The 18,278-nt window shown below is 34.0% G+C and overlaps 1 protein-coding gene across 2 annotated transcripts; it reads left to right on the forward strand.

Annotated features, from left to right (window-relative positions):
- The first annotated feature begins 805 nt into the window (after positions 1-805).
- On the forward strand, positions 806-16,257 carry LOC128681338 (segmentation protein even-skipped-like). Of its 2 annotated transcripts, none has more exons than XM_053765136.1 (4): positions 806-1,273; positions 11,327-11,390; positions 11,758-11,890; positions 14,656-16,257. In XM_053765136.1, the coding sequence occupies exons 1-4, from the start codon at positions 919-921 to the stop codon at positions 14,980-14,982; spliced, it is 879 nt and encodes a 292-aa protein (XP_053621111.1). In that variant the 5' UTR covers positions 806-918; the 3' UTR covers positions 14,983-16,257. The 2 variants fall into 2 exon arrangements, with proteins under 2 accessions (XP_053621111.1, XP_053621112.1); XM_053765137.1 differs by lacking the exon at positions 806-1,273 and adding an exon at positions 6,016-6,238.
- Positions 16,258-18,278: the final 2,021 nt, after the last annotated feature.

Raw genomic sequence — 18,278 nt, forward strand, 5'->3', positions numbered from 1 at the left:
GTATTGTAATGGTAATTATTTTTTTTTAATAAAGTCATTACAGACATTATATAGTAATTTCTCAAAAAGCTACAGACTACTGGCATTTCGGAACGACCACTGCTGAGAAGAAATGCCAAATGAAACTCATTTACTTACTTACTTATGTTATAGGTACTTGATGCAGCTGGTCCTCCCGCACTGAATGTAAAAGTCAATCAAAGGAAAAAGCTATGTAGGTATAAGTTATAATTTGAGATTGCGAGTTAAAACTCCCAAAAAGGGAACTCCTCAACGGTTTACAGCACGGACATAGGTTTTTTATCACACATTGAATGCAATGAATCAAATTAATGCGTCAAAAATGTCATTTTTGTAAAAAACTTATTACATGTAAGTATTTTTAGCACACTATAATTATATTTAGCAATATTTTTTTTGTCATAGATGGGTTATATCAGATTGTAATTTTTTTTTAATAACATTGCTTTTTACTCCCACCCCAAAACCTCAATTTGCGACAATACACAACTATTGTTTTGTTTACAATTTTTTTGTAATTTTCACCGCTCTATCAACCTTTTATTACTCAAAGATACTTATTGAAATAATGATGTTATGCCAAAATAATTGACACGTCTTACTAAATAAAGTTGTAATTCAAACAGCTCGTAGTCTTTCGTCCGATCTCTATCTGGGATGGGATCGAAAATGGTTTGTAATGTGTGCAAATAAGGTTGAAAATGGAATGATGTCAACAAATTGTGAAATCGTCACCTCCCCTCACTAAAGAGGCGTGGCCACCACACAACCGAGCAGATGACTGCACAAATCTCAGTTGAGAACTGACATTCGGACGTTCCAAAATCAAAAATTTAATTTGAAAATCGCACCTGTGCATTTCTCAGTGGCCAGTGACAATCAGTGTTGTGATTAGTGATGGAATCGGAAATCAGCAAAATGCAGACGAAGATTCCGCCGAAAAACTTCTCGATCGAATCGATTGTCGGTTTGAATGACAGGAGATCGCCAGATATCGATATAGAGAATACGATATCTCAAGACTACCCGGCCAACGATCACTCGGAAGACGAGGAAGTCAAAATTAGAGAGGGGAAGATGGGTTATTATTTTCAACAGAACCGAGTGCCGAATTTTCCGTTTTTCATGTCTTATGACAAGAGGATGGGGTTCCAGGGTGACCAGAGACAAGGACCTGAGGACCTGAAGAGGGCGAGTCCGGGGAGCGTAAGGAGCGAGGTCGATAGCGATGGTGTTGATGACAGACCTCATGGTAAGTTTTTTTGTTTTTTTTTTATTGTAGAGGCTTTAGTATTTAACTTTATTGGTAAGACAATTCGGAAGTAATCCGCCAGTGATCTACAAGTGTCGAGGTAAGTGTAGTACCTAGTAGAAAAGTAGTTTATTTATTTGCTGATATTCGAGCGTCTAGAGTAGTCAAAATGATCTCATATAAAATTATCAATATATATAAAAGTAATTTTATACGGAGTCAAAATAATAATATACTAGCTGCGCCCCGAGGCTTCGCTTCCGTAGGAATTTCCGGATAAACAGTGTCCTGTGTGTTATTCCTGGTTATATTCTACCCGTGTACCAAATTTCAAAACAATCCGTCCATTATATATTGCGTGAAAGTGTAACAAACATACATACACACATACATCCTGACAAACTTTCGCATTTATAATATCAGTAGGATTGCTATCGGCACATAAAGTGTTAAAAACATCTTACTACTCATTGTTTCACATTTACAAGAGAAGTTTCATTACACCGCATTTAAAAAAGTAATAAATAGCAAAGTAAAATTTAAAAAATATTTTGATGTATAATTTTGACGCTGACTGTACCGCAATCTCGACTGAATACAAGTTAAAGTAATATTCGGATGTTTCGTTAAAACTTCGATTAATACGTTCAAAACAATATTATGTGCCTAATGGGTTCATATACTTACCTACTGCCGTTATATATTATCGCGTAACAGATTCGATATACATTGCTGGTTTTTCATTGGTAAATAAAAACTCTCATACAAATTACGCAATGTTCATTAATTCGCGTAGGCATCTGTCTGAGTAGGCTGTCGGCTATAGTATCTGCACATAGGATATTTAATGAAAACTGAAACGCCATTTAATGGTATATTGCTTCGAAAACTTGCAAAACAATGCATGTTTATCGTGTTACGGTAAATCCTAAATATTAGTAACAGAATCGACCGGTAATATTTTTATTGCTTTCAAAAATTAAAAAAAAATTACAAAGGTACCGACGGCCGATTACCGCCGGCACGGCACATTTTCGTTTTTTTTTTAAATTGTTTCGGTCTAAGGCGTGCAGATAAGGGACTGTTTATTTTATTACGGTATTTGAATGTTGACATTCGTAATGGCTCAATTATGACATTTTATGATTCCAAAAGTGAAGTAATTTTCAGATAGTTTCTTCCATTTGCTGTTTAATTAATGACCACTCATATCTAAGTACGTAACGTATCGATTTCACAGATGTTATAACTGATTTCATTAAGAGTAGAAATATAGGTGTAATAATAAAACAAATTAGGTACAATTATTAACAAAATAAACGAGCATTAAATTCAATTAATCTTGAATTTTATTTAAACAGTTTTTTATTTACTACATATGAACAATTGTGTATTATAAATAAAAAGTTTTGCGTGCAATATGTTAGAATAGAACCAACTATCTAAACTAAACGGAAAAAGAAAACTTTGAATGAACAATATCCCTAATAAAACAGGATTCATTCTTATTTAAGAGCTATAGTATACTCGTCTACTAAGTATACTCTTGTATGCGCCACAACTCTGAAGGCCTATCACAAAACATACACGTTACACACTCATAGCACTAGTTACTAACGTTCACATTCTGTCTCCTTTTCCCGTATCGTGTATGCATCGTGTAAAAAAGATTTTCCGTTACCCCCTTGGCTTTTTAATTAATAAACTTCATTTATTTATATATTATTAAAAATGTCATTAAAAAAATAATCCCGACTAAACCTTGTTTGCATATGAAAATTAACTCTCAATTTGATAACTGAAGTGTTTACAAAACAAGTGATTATAAAAAGGGGTTGCTAAATGTATCACATTTGTCACGACACGGCTACCACACACATTAACACTATATATATTCAAATTTGTTTATTTTGTTAACATAGGAAGATAGATTGACATGTTTTGTGATGACGTACAAGACATGTCCCGCCACACTATGTGTTGTTACGTAATAATCCATAAGAATTATGAAAACAGTATTTGTGTAAAATCAACTTATTTTCTGGTGTTGTGGCTCCAACGTCCAATCGATGATTTTGCAAACGACAAGGTTGAGGATAGCACGGTTATGCCTAGTAAAAAGGAAATAGTTATTATAAAGAACTATGTATGATTTCAGTTGATTTATCACATTAAAATTGCCAGATGAGTTTTAGAAAAATTAGTAGAGACATAATAATTTTCTTTTTTGTTTCTTAATTGTGTTTTATAGGGAACTGAACAAGCTTTGGCATACAACGTCGTATGCAAGTGGAAATCACGTTTTTGTAGAAATTTGAAAAATGATTCCCTATCCTACACTCTAGAGTACTTACATACGTACCAAGGTCAAAGTTGAGCCTAACAAGCAGCATCAAATTGATATTAGTGATAAAGCATGACGACCTCGGTGGCGCAGTGGTAAAGTGCTTGCCTCTGCACCGAGAGGTCCCGGATTCGATCCCCGGTCGAGTCTTGATGAAAAATGATCTTTTTCTGATTGGCCCGGGTCTTGGATGTTTATCTATATATGTATTTGTTATAAAATATAGTATCGTTGAGTTTAGCTCATAACACAAGTCTCGAACTTATTTTGGCGCTAGCTCAATTTGTGTGATTTGTCCTAATATATTTATATAATTTATTTATTTAAGACCCAAAACCAAGCAAATGAGTTAGATAGCAAAAAAATACATAGTATGAGATGTTTCCTTGAAAACGTCATCAACTTATACAACAAAACACCCTTTACGCTTTAATTTTGACGAATGATTCGAAACGGTAGCAGTTTATTACCAAATATTTACTACTGTATTATTTCCCACATCTTTTGTCCGCCATCTTGGCCCAAACAATGGCACATAGACAATGGTCTTCACGACAATGAGCCTATTTTCATTGTGCACAGTTTTGGCAACACAGTTTTGTCTTTGCTCAATTACAGAGTGGTTCTTTATGGCCACTGAATTTGAAATTTCTCTTTTATGATCTTTTTTTGTTGTGTTCGGGTTTACAGTCACCACATTTTTGGTGAATACGTAATGATTCTTCGAAGTTGCCTCGGTTTGTGTGCTGTTCACATCGTCGCCTGATATGAGTCAGTATTTTTAAGTTTACATGGTTGACAAATGTCAACTTAGGTACTTATAGTGTTAATGTGTGTGTTAGATGTTTAATGAAAAAAATAAGCAATCCCACGTAAGGTTTAACTGCATTATCTGTCAGAGATATAAGTGGTTGTTTATTAACCCTCATCCCCTCAAATAAAACCGTTCCAAGTTATAAATGAAAGAAAAGGTTATAAACCATTCCAACTTATAATAAAACATTAAAACAATTTTCTGTAATTTAAATTTTATCCAATCGAGTCTTTTGTAGATCATAGCTCTTGGTGTCGTCAAGGATGATATGCGTGACAATGGTCTGACAACTAGGGATGCCGGCGATCGTGCGAAGTGGAGATGCAAAGGTAGGAAAGTGGACCGGCAGAGGAAGAAACCTGGAAAACGCTCAGATGAGAGAAAGAGAGACTAGAAGTTCTTTATCAAGGAGTAACAGAGTATTAATATCGTTCCCAGCCATAACGCGCCATGATGCGAAAGCGCGGGCCAGTATGAAATCTGAATAAGCGCTGTGATTAAAATGCAAAGACCGAGACACACCGGGAGCAGGAGGGTTGATGTTTATCTTTGCTGATATATAAATATTTTAAAATTAATATTTTCAGAGTAGTTTCAATATAGCCTGATAGGAATTTCATGATAATTATTAATGACGAATACATAAAATAATTATGATAATTGTGCGTACTCTTTTTTTATTGAGTAAGTTCTTTTTTAATAAGACTGTATTCTCAAGTTGGCACTTTTTTGTATAGAAAAGTGGAGTATGTTATAAGAAATGACTTCCACCAAAAGAAGTCTAGTATTTCTAAAAAATAAATAAATTTCATTGAATTATCTACATTGACAGTCTAAATGACACGTGCTTAAATATTTGTGCTGACGACTTTGCAACAAATTGCTCTTTCTCTTTTACCTATCGGATCAAAGTATTATAATTAGAACTGTAATATACTGAGAATAATTGGCCATAAGCAAATATTTGAAACAAGAAACGACCGTTATAACCATTAAATATTTATTGAAGCATAAAAGTATCTATTATGTGTCTACTTACAGGTAATAAAATATTATCTTGAGTGATAATTGCTCTATCTTTGAATGTGTAAGTATATGTATACATATGTGTACAGGCTCATTGTAACTATAAATAATAAGAAATATAATTAAACAAAAATAAAAAAAGTTGACACCGTTGGCACTTTATTTCAGGATGTGTATCTAAATAAATGTTTAGTATCTGATTTATAATAATTAAAAGAAGTATTATAATTTTTACCATTAAAACTTGGGTCTTTGGTGACATTGTTAGAAAAATTTAATTAAAATAGAAAAGTTAGTGAACAAAAAAAGGAAAGTAATAAAGTCTAGGACTCATTGTGCCACAAACCCAACTCGTTTCCAGGGAAATGAGCTCATAACGAAATGCTCGTGAGTGAAAGAGACGGCTAAAGATTATCATGGCCCCGCCCTGTGTGGTAGGGATGGGGACGACCGCCGTTATTGGTCGGCGCATTATGGATTTTTAGTACGAGGAGGTTACGAGTGCAACGAAAACAAACTGTCACCTATCTGTCAGTTCACTTTTTCACGGCGCGGTAAAAGACTCCTGAGCGGCCAGTGTTTTATGGGCAAAGGAATTTTCTTTGCGGCCAGTGTTTATTTAAAAAGTTATTATATATTTTTACGATGGAAGCATTTAGGAGTTACGCGATGGACCATAAAGCTTTACACGAGCCGCTGTCCGTTGATTTGTTACCAAAGAGTCATGTTTATGGCGGTATAAGCGTTCAGAATACTCCACCGTCTTCGCCAAAGAGTAAAGGTTAGTTGCTTGTTTTTAATACTTAGGTAGTAAATGTACGACTGTAAAAACAACGTAACTTGTTAACTGCAATTCAGTTATCCTAACTAATATTATAAATACGAAAGTAAGTTTGTTTGTTACGTCTTCACGCTCTATCTACTACTAACTAATCTTCTTGAAATTTTGCATCTATGTAGTTTGAAGTATGGAGAAGGGCGGTACATCTTTCATGCTGGAAAAATAACTGTGGGTATACACCCACAATAATACGACTGAGCAAGGAGCATTGGTAGTGCTAGAGCTTACCGCCGCCTTCTGTCAGATAGATTCATAACATAACAAATACAAACTTTTCATTTATAGTGACGCAGCTAAATTAATTATGATTAAAACCCATCAAAGCCTTTACTGTTATTCATTTAAAACATTATTTGTTAATTATGGGATTAATATTTTAAATTACCGTTGTTTTTTAATATAGCTATTTAGACGACGTTGTGATCTTAGAAGTATTGTAATTTTCTTTTTTAATGACACATTTTTTTGTAATTACAGCTGGATTAAAAGTTATTGCAAATAAGTTGTTACTTAGTGGGTTAGGTACACACGTTTATTTATCATAAGTTTTATTTTTTTTTTACATTTCTTAGTTTCTGTATTTGTCGTCGTTTTAAAAATGATGGTTATAAAGTTTTAAATGGCGATAGACAATCATTTTGATTGTGGTATGGTGGCTTATTTGTCAAAATCAAAAATCAAAAACAAATCATTTATTCAGAAATTAGGCCTTCACAGGCACTTTTTCACGTCATATTCTAAATTAAATGATGTTGATGATATTTCTTGTTAATATTATTTGGAATTCCAACAGCCACACGGACTTTACCATATGTTTTAATATTGTATATATGTATTACAAAATAAAATAAATGGCCAAATTCATAACACAATATAATTAGATACTTTTACAAAAATCAGAACATTAAAAAAATCTAAGTTCAAACAGACCGCCTTCAGACAGCAATAAACAAACAAATATTTCGCAGGTATCTCTAATCTCAACACCGTTATTACACATGCTATTCAATTTTGGCCCTTATCCTAAAGAGATAAGATCTAATATTACTGTTATGAAGAAGTCATTACAGCTTTTTATAATATTTAAGGTAATTTAAGTAATAACGACTTCTTTACAACCTCTTTGAAGATCACCGACGTCTTTGTTGGTAGCCACTAAAAATATAAAACCGTTTAGTTCTGTACGAAATCGACTGATTTTTATTACGGTTTAATATTACCGACTTTACCGTTACAGTACAGAGGTCGTAAAAGTATAATAAAAGCAATTTTCAAAAGTAATAATAGTTTTAAAATGTTTCTCTAACCATTTAATTAACATTTCTAATTTATTTGAATCGATTCAGAAGTCTTAATAGATTTAACCCAATTTATTTTGAAATCAAAGCAATAAATTCCAACAGATTAAGTAATCAAACGATTTAAGCAGATGTTAGTCTGCAAAGCGAGAATCTTTTGTCTATGGCACGTATGGAAAAGGTAAAGTGTCAACGCGTGGGTGTTCCCGCCGCAATTTGACAGCTCCACCATTTTTAAACGAACAATTGCGAACAGGGGTCGAGGTAATAGGTTAAGTCCTGTCAATTGGGCTTAAACTGATTGTATTTTTATTGCCTTGGGGTCCCCTGTTGAGATATTTATCTTCATTACACCGTTGCTGACTAGTAGATACAGATTTTATTATGAAAGTCGTAGGGGAGAGGGATGACACCGTATAATTGCTTTTGTATTGGATAAATTGTTCAGCAAATGTTTTGCCTCGCAGATTGTTTAATTCCTTAGAGATGGGGTTGTTTTATTTTCTTTTCTCTAAGCCAGATAATATCTCAATGTTAATTACCTAATAGTTTTTTAAATAAGTAATGAGTTACAATCGCTACATAGTAGTGAAATAATGGAACTTTGAAAAAATGCTACGTGACTTTCGCACTCTAATAAATATATAAAACTTTTAATCATATTCCAATATTACTATCCATATCAATGTTAATTTCGTACAAACTTCAGTCAAGCTACTAGAAATATGTCCCATCCTGAGGTTCCATTATCGATACAATAATGCTAAACAAAATATAATCCGAAACAAATAAAACTGATAGCGTTCTAATTTCGAATCCGCTATCACAGGCCAGTAACACGATGCTGCCAGTGCTATTAAAGAAGGCCATAGACAATGGTATTATGGGGTCCACACAATTAGGCACACACGCGCCGCGAGGGTGGCAATTCTCGATAATCAATGGTAATGTATGGCAATCGCTTTGTGACTATTACAAGGGCCATTTGGCTATTTGGCACGGGTCAAATTGGCCAGTATCGATTAATTAAAAGGATAATTGGTTTATGCTGCGGATTAATACGGCTATTTATTTTTCTTTTGTTAACGGTAAGCAGTTAGTGGGAAAGGAATTAGGTTGTATACGGTGTTATCTTCACTTACATATAAGTAGGTTTATTTGATTTCAATAATACTATGTGACGCACTTTTAAAATTAAGGGCCTGTTTCACTACTTTCTGATAAATATGTCTAAATAGAAAAGTATAACTACTTGAAATTATTTGTTAACACTATCAAATACAATTTTAAAGCTAACTGTTGATAGGATGGGATGTTAGGATATCAGATACTTTATCAGCAAGCGGCGAAACAGGCCCTAAGTATACAACATTTATTTGTTGATATATCCCTAATAACAAATTTGTATAATTTTCTGAAGGCCGATATTTAATAGAAATTTAAAGGACGGGCGTTCAAAACAAACAGTTTTAACGAATATTTGCACAAACCATTAGTACTTGTGAGTATCTCTAACACAGTACGTGCTAATAAGCCGAAACCATAATGATCGTCATCACCATTTGCCAATTACGATTTGGGAAATCTAAAACCATTATCATTTGACAAACAAGTCTTCATATGGAATTTAACAATGTTAGGTGCGATGTTGTTGGAATTTTATGATGAGACTTCGTTTTTATATTTCTTTATTCAGATAAATCAAGTAAGTAAAGTGGTTAATTTTTAATAATACAAAAAATTAAAGGAAAACTAAACGTTTTCAAAACTAAACTTAGTCGATTCTTTCTCCAAAACCTCGAAATCAACATTGAAAGGTTTCCAAGAAGCATTTCGTAAGATCGTCGTCTTTGTTTAAAAACCTGATAATTTAATAAACAAACAGCACTTGAAAGAGTCATGATTCGAGAGACCACGGCATACGACACACGAATGGTTATACCAATTTCATTGACATACGATTTTCGAAATATTCGATCGAATGAACTCAAATAACCAAAAACATGCTCGACAAAGTGGACGAACTCAATAAAAAAGACACCGGTAGCTGGCTGATAAGGAAAACATATCTTATACATTTAAAATTCGAACGCCGGAAGAAGCGGAAGCTTTGTTTCCTTACAAAACGAGCACACGCCACGACACAGCTGGTGACCATAGACACGATTTAGAAAAAAGTTTGTTACACAACAAAGTGGAAAGGAAGGCGGGCGAGACGATTGCAAATTGATTCGTAAGTGTTCCGTCGCCACCCTGCATGGGAACGAACTAAGCAGAGTCAAGTGTCTCTGTCGCCGATGGCAAAAAAAAGTTTAATGCTCCCATGCAATAAATTTCGCTTAACTGCCACTCAATGATATGGTGAAATGAGTTTTTGCGAGATCATGTGTGTTTATTAATGTGCGGACAGAAGACACTTCAGTTTTTAATTGACTTAACATATTTTATTGTCTACTAGTAAAATAATAATGCCAGCAATACAATTAAGTCGAAGACCAGTAGCTGCATCATGAAACTACGCGGAGTAATGAATGACAATTATCACATAGCATACCGTTCTGTTCTCGTGATTTGCACCCGTTCTTGTAAGTTAGTCAGAATTAACATAACATTCGTAACAAGTCTTTTCGAAACAGGAAATCGAATCGAATGTCTTAATCACGCCGCCATTACCATAGACAATGGAAGTGACTTGAAAGTGTTCATACACTTTTTAACTGCCAGTGTCAATACCGTCCCTTTTTAAATTTAGAACCACTTCAGCGACTAATCAGATCTGTAAAGCTGGCCGTTTTGGTGATGCCGCCTTTTTCAAATTGAGCGGCGATTCTCTGAGCTTCGGTATTCTTTGTGGCCAGGGTTATAATGAAAATACAGATAAAAAAGTTACACACCGCATGGGAAAATATTTAATTAGACAATAGCTTATTTGTGTTTGTCTTGTGTTAATGTATTCCTTTTGAAAGGTTGGGTGCGTGCAATTAGCACCTCCGGGCTACTGGTCCCAGCGTTTCCTTTTTTTTCTTTTATGATAAGTCAATCTTGGATTCACGAAATAATTAGTCGTTTAAAAATCGATTGAGTCATCACGAACTTGTTTCTTTTTGAAATTTTGGGGTTCTTTTCTAAATATTTTAAATCGTCGGTTTTATAAAAAGTATGAAAGAAATGTAATAGCATTTGCTAGCATATGGGTCTATGTCTAGACGAAGTAGTAATTAAGATAAAATGAGTTAAGTTGAACCACCAGCAGCGCTCGAGCTACTTACAACCCTTTAAGAAGCTTTTATGTTGAGATAAGTGATAATCGCTACTATTTGGGCTAATTTTAGTTGATGATCTAATAGCGGGCGGTGTTTTTTTAACGATACACGTATTTTACAATTTGTAAAATAAAACAGAATCTCTTTTTAAAATATTCAAATGCCATTGTAATTCGCAATATACATAAATAAATTAGGGACACCAAAAACTTAAAATCGATTAACTTTTTTCCATGAATGCACAATTCTTAATGATGCCGAATCAAAATATTCGTTATATAGTCGTAAAATTAAATTAGGTAGTAATCAATACAATGTTCTGAAATGTCATCTACTATATTTGTCTATGACCGCTATCTTATGTCTTATTTTATTTAAGTACAAATCTTTAGAAAAAATGTATTGGTTTTTAATGTTTTCTTTATGGCCAGTATTCGAATTTTAAATTTAATTTCTCTTGTCCACAGAATCGTTAAGTCCCACTCAGTCGGAACAGATCAACCCTGGTTCAGCTCCGGACCCGAATATCAGGTAACTATTAATTATAAATGTATTTTTTTATGGTCTATTCATGAGGAAACGCAAAAGGATCTAGATCACATACATCCATATATTATTTTAATGAATGTTGCTTTAATTTATGAAAGTATATATAATAGTATATAAGTAGTATATATCGATTTTTTTCGGTGTCTCATTTATGAGACATCGAAAAATCGAAATGTTAGGTTAGTAATCAGTTTGACAGACTATATATATTAAATTCAAATTAAAATCAGAAATTGAAAATTCAGAAATTGGACGTTCACAGGCATTTTTCTCGTCATTTTTTATATTTATAGTCATTTCTCACAAGCTACAAACTACTGGCATATTAATGATTGATGTGTTTGTTTAGGAGATACCGCACAGCGTTCACACGAGAACAGCTGGCTCGCTTGGAGAAGGAGTTCATGAAGGAGAACTACGTGTCGCGGCCGAGGCGGTGCGAGCTGGCTGCTCAGCTGCAGCTTCCGGAGTCTACCATCAAGGTGAATACTTTTTACTAAAAAGCTTTTATTTAAATTTCAATGTCTGTGTCAGTCCAAAAACAAAGAAAACTAAAGACAACGGGCTAGAATATCCAAGTGAGATAGAAGATTTCCATACAACTTCACGACCTATCTTATACAGCCCACAGAGAGGAACAAAATATATTAGCACTCTGTCCCGTTTCTTTTCATGTATTTCCAATACACATTTCTATTTCTTGTCTCTCTTTCTTGTATCTCAGTCTATAGTAGACTGACAAATATCAATCTAAAAATACTTAGATCAAAAACTCCATTCAATAATATTATTTATGTAATTATCAATCACTAGATCATAAAATTAATTTTATTATTTTATAATTATGATATTTATGCAGTTCCGAAAGAATCTAAATTAAAATGTAGGTACTTTAGTGTATGTGTTGATTGTAAATATGATGAAAAACATAACGAAACATCGTGTCATAACCAACCTAAACTTCATTACGAACGGCCCACAAACTGAAACTGTCGTTTTTAGCGCACAACCTGAAAGGAAAAATCATTACTTCATTCTGCGTCCACCCACATCGTGACACAAAAAGATGGCCTCTATACAATTATAACAAACTAGTGAAGTGTTTTCGTAACATGACCATCAGTTGACATATGATGATACACGTCAAATTAACACTGGCTGAACACAACCACGCATCGGCTATTAAAAAATAAAGCGACACATGAATATTGTCTATGAATGGCGGTTGAATAAAATTTAAGTAAGTGCAAATTTCAAGAATCAGCAGTAAGAGCAGATAAACTGTATAATAGAGGTAATAAAAAGAGACAGACAATGCTAGCTCGATGTAGGTCTTCGTTGTTGACTCGCTAAATCAATTTTACGATGCCGCTGCGGTATGATGCTTCAATTAGACATACAATAATTTCCATCACGAACGTTTTATGGCCGACCGCTAATTCGCAGAATCACGCGACAAATGTGTGAAACGGAGAAACAAAGAGCCACTTCAAAGATACGTGTTCCAATTTTCAAAATGACTACCGATGATAAATGCCTACTAATGTTTTGCTAATGCTGAGACTCTTTTGTAGTTATAACTACTCTGATTTAAATATGAGATTCTTAGACAAGTTTTAAATATCGAGCGAAAGATAAAAGCACAGGCACTAAAGAAAGACGTGTTTACAAACAAAAAACAGAATTTAATGGAATACCTATGTTTATTTTAATTCAAATTTGGAATTCGTGCGCCGGCTGTCTGGTCATAATCTCAATTATCACTTCGAATTAAAAAGAAAAGCAACGGTACAGATAAAAAACGACACATGTTTTTATAACCCCATTCGAATTTTACATTCACGCTAATTTGTCTACGTATTAATAAAGGGTACCGACCGAATTATTCAGTAGCTATAGAATGCTAATTAACATTAATTCCCAAAGAACGGACGCTCTCAACGCTGTGGCTGCCATCATTAGTGCGCAAGTGCATGAAAACACTTCATTGGTAGTCTATTGGTTTCAGGGCTGACGACAATACAAACTAAACATTACTAAATTTTGTATATATATGTACATATATTGCATATAAGATGTGTAGTACGAGCATGCATGGTGGAATTTGCGTTATTTTTTAATTATATGCCAAGTATATAACAAAAGCGGATTAGTTTATTTTTACAGAAAGTTTTAATTGGCCCATTTTTTAAATTTAGATTTTTGACACAGACCTCTCGAAAATCTTTCTTTGATAAAAGATCCCAAAAAAATCGCAACGTAATTTAAAAAAAAAAGGTAGCAACCCTAGGAGTCTGGCATCTGTTTTATAGCGCGATTATACCAATTAAAAACTATTAAACCGCCGCTACCATTTGATAAGCTATAAAGCGAGGAATTTTTTCCGTATGTTTGTTTATTGTGATGAACCTTTATGATGGCATCAATAAACACGCGATAACACATCAATAAAGTTTTCTAAATCCTTGTGACATACCTCTTTGGCAGTTCATTTGAATTTTATTATCACTTTAACACAGATCAGTTTTATTTAATTTAAATAGGTTATAGAATAAACTCAGAAAGTTGCAAATGCAAATGTGGCTGTATAATGAATTTCCTTTGCGTTTAAAAACAAAGGGGTTGTCTATGGCGTGAAAGGAAGTTGAAATTCCGCGCGTATTCCCGCCAATTAACACGTCATTCGCAACAAAATGGCGGTTCTTGGGGCTTTTTGTTCGAACTTTGTTGCTTTTGCATTTCCATTATGCCTTTAACGATTTTAAATGTATTTAAACGCTTGGTTCTATGTACTGAATGGTTTACGACGTCTTCGGTTGAAATATGCAATTAATTAGCAATGAAGTGCGAATATTTGGCGAAACTCTACGACTAGCGACCGCCCGCTACTTTGATAATGTTTTCTCTATTTCTAAACAGTGTTATAATTAATATTTGGATTTCTGATTGCGTTACAAATGTACCTACTAAAGCCCTACTTTCTCATGAAGGAATTTTAAGTTTTTTGACGGGAATTATGTACTTACATTTCTACGAAACAAAGAAAAAAGTAAGAATCGTTAATTCTTTGTGGTACCTATAGGAGACTAAACAGCACGCGAATTTTAATATAAAAATTGAACATACATTTACATCGATGACGAAAACGCGAGTTAGATCAAATTTGATTCTTGATTTCATTTTAGTTTTATTTTATTGACAATTTTAACAACATTTTATACTAAATCACTGTGTGTTTTGTTCACAGGTGTGGTTCCAAAACCGTCGCATGAAAGACAAACGTCAACGAATCGCAGTGGCGTGGCCTTACGCTGCGGTGTACAGTGACCCGGCTTTCGCCGCTTCGATCCTCCAGGCAGCCGCCTCGTCCGTCGGCCTGCCTTACGGGTACCCCTCACCCGCCCTCATCCCCCCCTTCCACAACCCCCAGCTGCTCCCCGCCGGGTACCCCTACCCCTACCCGACCTACCCCAGATACCCCTACATCCCACCTACTCCACCTTCTCCCGTCAACGCTGACACCTCAAACTTAAGGCCCTCATATCCCAATTTCAATATAAACGTAGATAAATAAGATTTTTTATAGGTTAGGTTATTTATTGCCAGTGCTAGTTGGTTATGAAAAAAAATTGTTGATTTTTTATTTTTATTTTAGTAAACGTCATAACCAGAGTTCGGATATTCTAGTGCTTATTTACTTAAACTTCGACGTAGTATTAACATAGAGTGGATAATACATCTAACCTCTAAATCTATTCTTCAAATCAATAATTTGCATATATCATTTCAATAAAATCCAATTATACTCATGATTCTTAAATCATGGTATAAAAAAATAATATTATATTTTAAAGGTGGTATTATCCATTCTATGTTACAACTATGTCGAGGTTTAGGTTGTATTAATATGTACTAAGTACAATATCCAATCTCTGGGCATAAGCCATTCCAGAAACACTCTTTTTTAATTAATCACATTACCACCTTATTTATTTAAAAGGCGATAATTTTATACAATATTATAATAGACCTACGTATGCGTAGAAGCGACAAGTATTAATTTTCATATTATGTAGGTATGTGGGAAAATTTTCAACTATAACAACACCCGGAGCATAGTAGGTACTTACATCGTAAATTAAGATTGTATGTATTTGTGAATATTAAAAAGATAATTAAAAATTGTAAATAGATATCGTAATTTTCAAATAATTTAAGACCAAAGCGTAAATATTATTTATTAGTGCAATAAAGTTATATAAGTGTCTGTCAGAAATTTCCGCCTTACCTATGTTGAATTTGGTAAAGTATATAACAATGTTTTAACTGCCAATTTATAAAATGCATTTTTACCGTGTAAAGCTTGGCAAAATACCAAATCCTGACAGTCTGTACCAGAAGTATAGATTTTCAAATGAGTTTTTTAAAATAAGAGTCTCTACTTATAAAAGCTTTTATTAATTAAAAAAACGTATGTTATGGGTACAATTTATTTCTACTAACTAAACTGTAATTTCATTAATATGTCTGTCAAATTAATGACAGTTTAGATTATGTATTCAAGTGCATGTTTTGTGATACGTTTTAGTTAGTTCTTTATTAATTCAATCTTTTATTTTTGTAACGTATAAAAACTACACTCTTCATAATTTATAGGGATTTATGATGTAAGAAGTAATGTCTATTTGTTTGTAGATCTATACTTTTGGACGTATTGATGTAAAAAAGATATGTGTATATCAATAAATATAGGTATCTAGTGTTCAAAGGATTGGAATCTGTTGTTATAAGGTTTTAGGTTAAGTATATGTAAATAGCTAATTTTAAACATAAAAGACAAGATAAATAAAGGAAGTTATTACTTATATAAAACTATTTTTTGTTTCATTCTAAACAAATAATAATTGGAAAAAAAAAATCGTGTGCGTGTGCACTTTATTGTATGGAATTACTAGCTGCGCCCTGGGGCTTCTTTTCTGTGGGAATTTCGAGATAAAAAGTACCCTGTTATATTCTACTTGTGTACCAAATTTCATAACACTTCGTCCAGTAGCATTTTGCGTGAAAGAGTAACAAACAAACACATACATACATCCTCACAAACTTTCGCATTTATAATACTAGCTGCGCCCAGGGTCTTCGCTCCCGGTTTTTCTTTTCAAAATTTACGATGTCTTCCGAAAAATTGAAAAAGTTTTTGTCAACAAACGATAAAAAACCTTAATAATACAAGTTTATTTGTTACACAAATTTAAAATCCCCGACTTTCAATATTCATTTCGCTACAACTTTTGAATGGCTGAACCGATTTTGATCAAACATATCTAAGAACCACCGCATAAAAATTTGCTATCAAATAAAAAAAACCGCATCCATATCGGTTTACCCGTTGATGAGCTACGGTGCCACGTACACAGAGAGACAGATACACTAGCGGTCAAACTTATAACACCTTTTTGCGTCGGGGGTTAAAAAACGACATATCGTTACATATCCCGAAAAAAAAAACAATTTCTTTATTTCGGTATTTTCAACGCAATCTCCGGCTGAGAAAGAAATCGGCAAAACTCAGATGACAGACAGAGAGTATTTAATTAGCTCTGTCCCTGTCATCGGTAGTATATAGCTCAATAAGGCTCACTATATTAAGGTCGGGTGTCGGTTAGCATGAAGGTGCCCCAATAAACTGCCAGCATTATTGGCACCGCGCACCAGTGATTGACGACGTAATTATGTGCTAAGTTTTCTCGGAGAAGAAGATAAATATATACAATACAGGGGGTAAAAAAATAAATATTATATACTTATATATAATGTATACATACGAAGTGGGAGGGTACTTTGTGTTGCGAATAATTATACTAATAAATAAATATAAATAAATATATTAGGTCAAATCACACAGATTGAGATAGCCCCAAAGTAAGTTAGAGACTTGTGTTATGGGATACTAACTCAACGATACTATATTTTATAACAAATACATATATAGAGAAACATCCAAGACCAATGGGCCAATCAGGAAAATATCATTTTTCATCATGACTCGACCGGCGATCGAACCCGGGACCTCTCGGTTCAGAGGCAAGCACTTTACCACTGCGCCGCCGAGGTCGTCACTCATACTAATTCATCATCTCGTATAACTTCATTACATAATCGTAATCGTATCCTAACTAAATTATAAACTAAATTATAAATGTGAAAGTAAGTTTGTTTGTTACCTCTTCACGCTCTGTCTACTCAACCAATCTTCTTGAAATGTTGCATACATGTAGTTTGAAGTGTGGAGAAGGACATAGGATACCTTTCATCTCGGAAAAATAACTACCGCGCGCGAAGCCTCGGGCTAAATGAAACGGCTGGTATGAAATTAAGTAAGTCTATTAGAATACTGAATGTGTCTAGTATGTTGATATTGATAGTTGTGGTGTGTGGTTCCGCCCTAAAATAGGAGGTTCTATTTTTGGGCAGCTCCATATTCTCCGGTGGATGTCGTACGAGGTAATTAGGACACATCTATATGTGTCCTAATTACCTCGTACGATATATCGGCTATATCGGCTCTATAGCCGATATAGCTGAATAGTATTCTCAAAGAGTCGATTTAATGGCGATTTTTTCACCCTGGGCTTTGAGGCGTCACAGCTCCGAATGTAACTGGGAACACGCTATAATGAAAGACAGCCTTTGCTTGCATCAATAGCATTCCCAACGAGGGTAAGGCAGGCGGCCTTAAAATCACAATAGTATCTTATAAATTTTAAGGTATTATTTTATACGCTGACCCTGGGCTTCGCGTCGCCACATCTCCGAATTTTAAACAGTCATTTTTATTTATAGGTAGACAATTTTTCCCCAAAGTAGGTA

Source organism: Plodia interpunctella, chromosome 27 (genome assembly GCF_027563975.2).
Source record: "Plodia interpunctella isolate USDA-ARS_2022_Savannah chromosome 27, ilPloInte3.2, whole genome shotgun sequence".
NCBI classification, from domain to species: Eukaryota; Metazoa; Arthropoda; class Insecta; order Lepidoptera; family Pyralidae; genus Plodia; species Plodia interpunctella.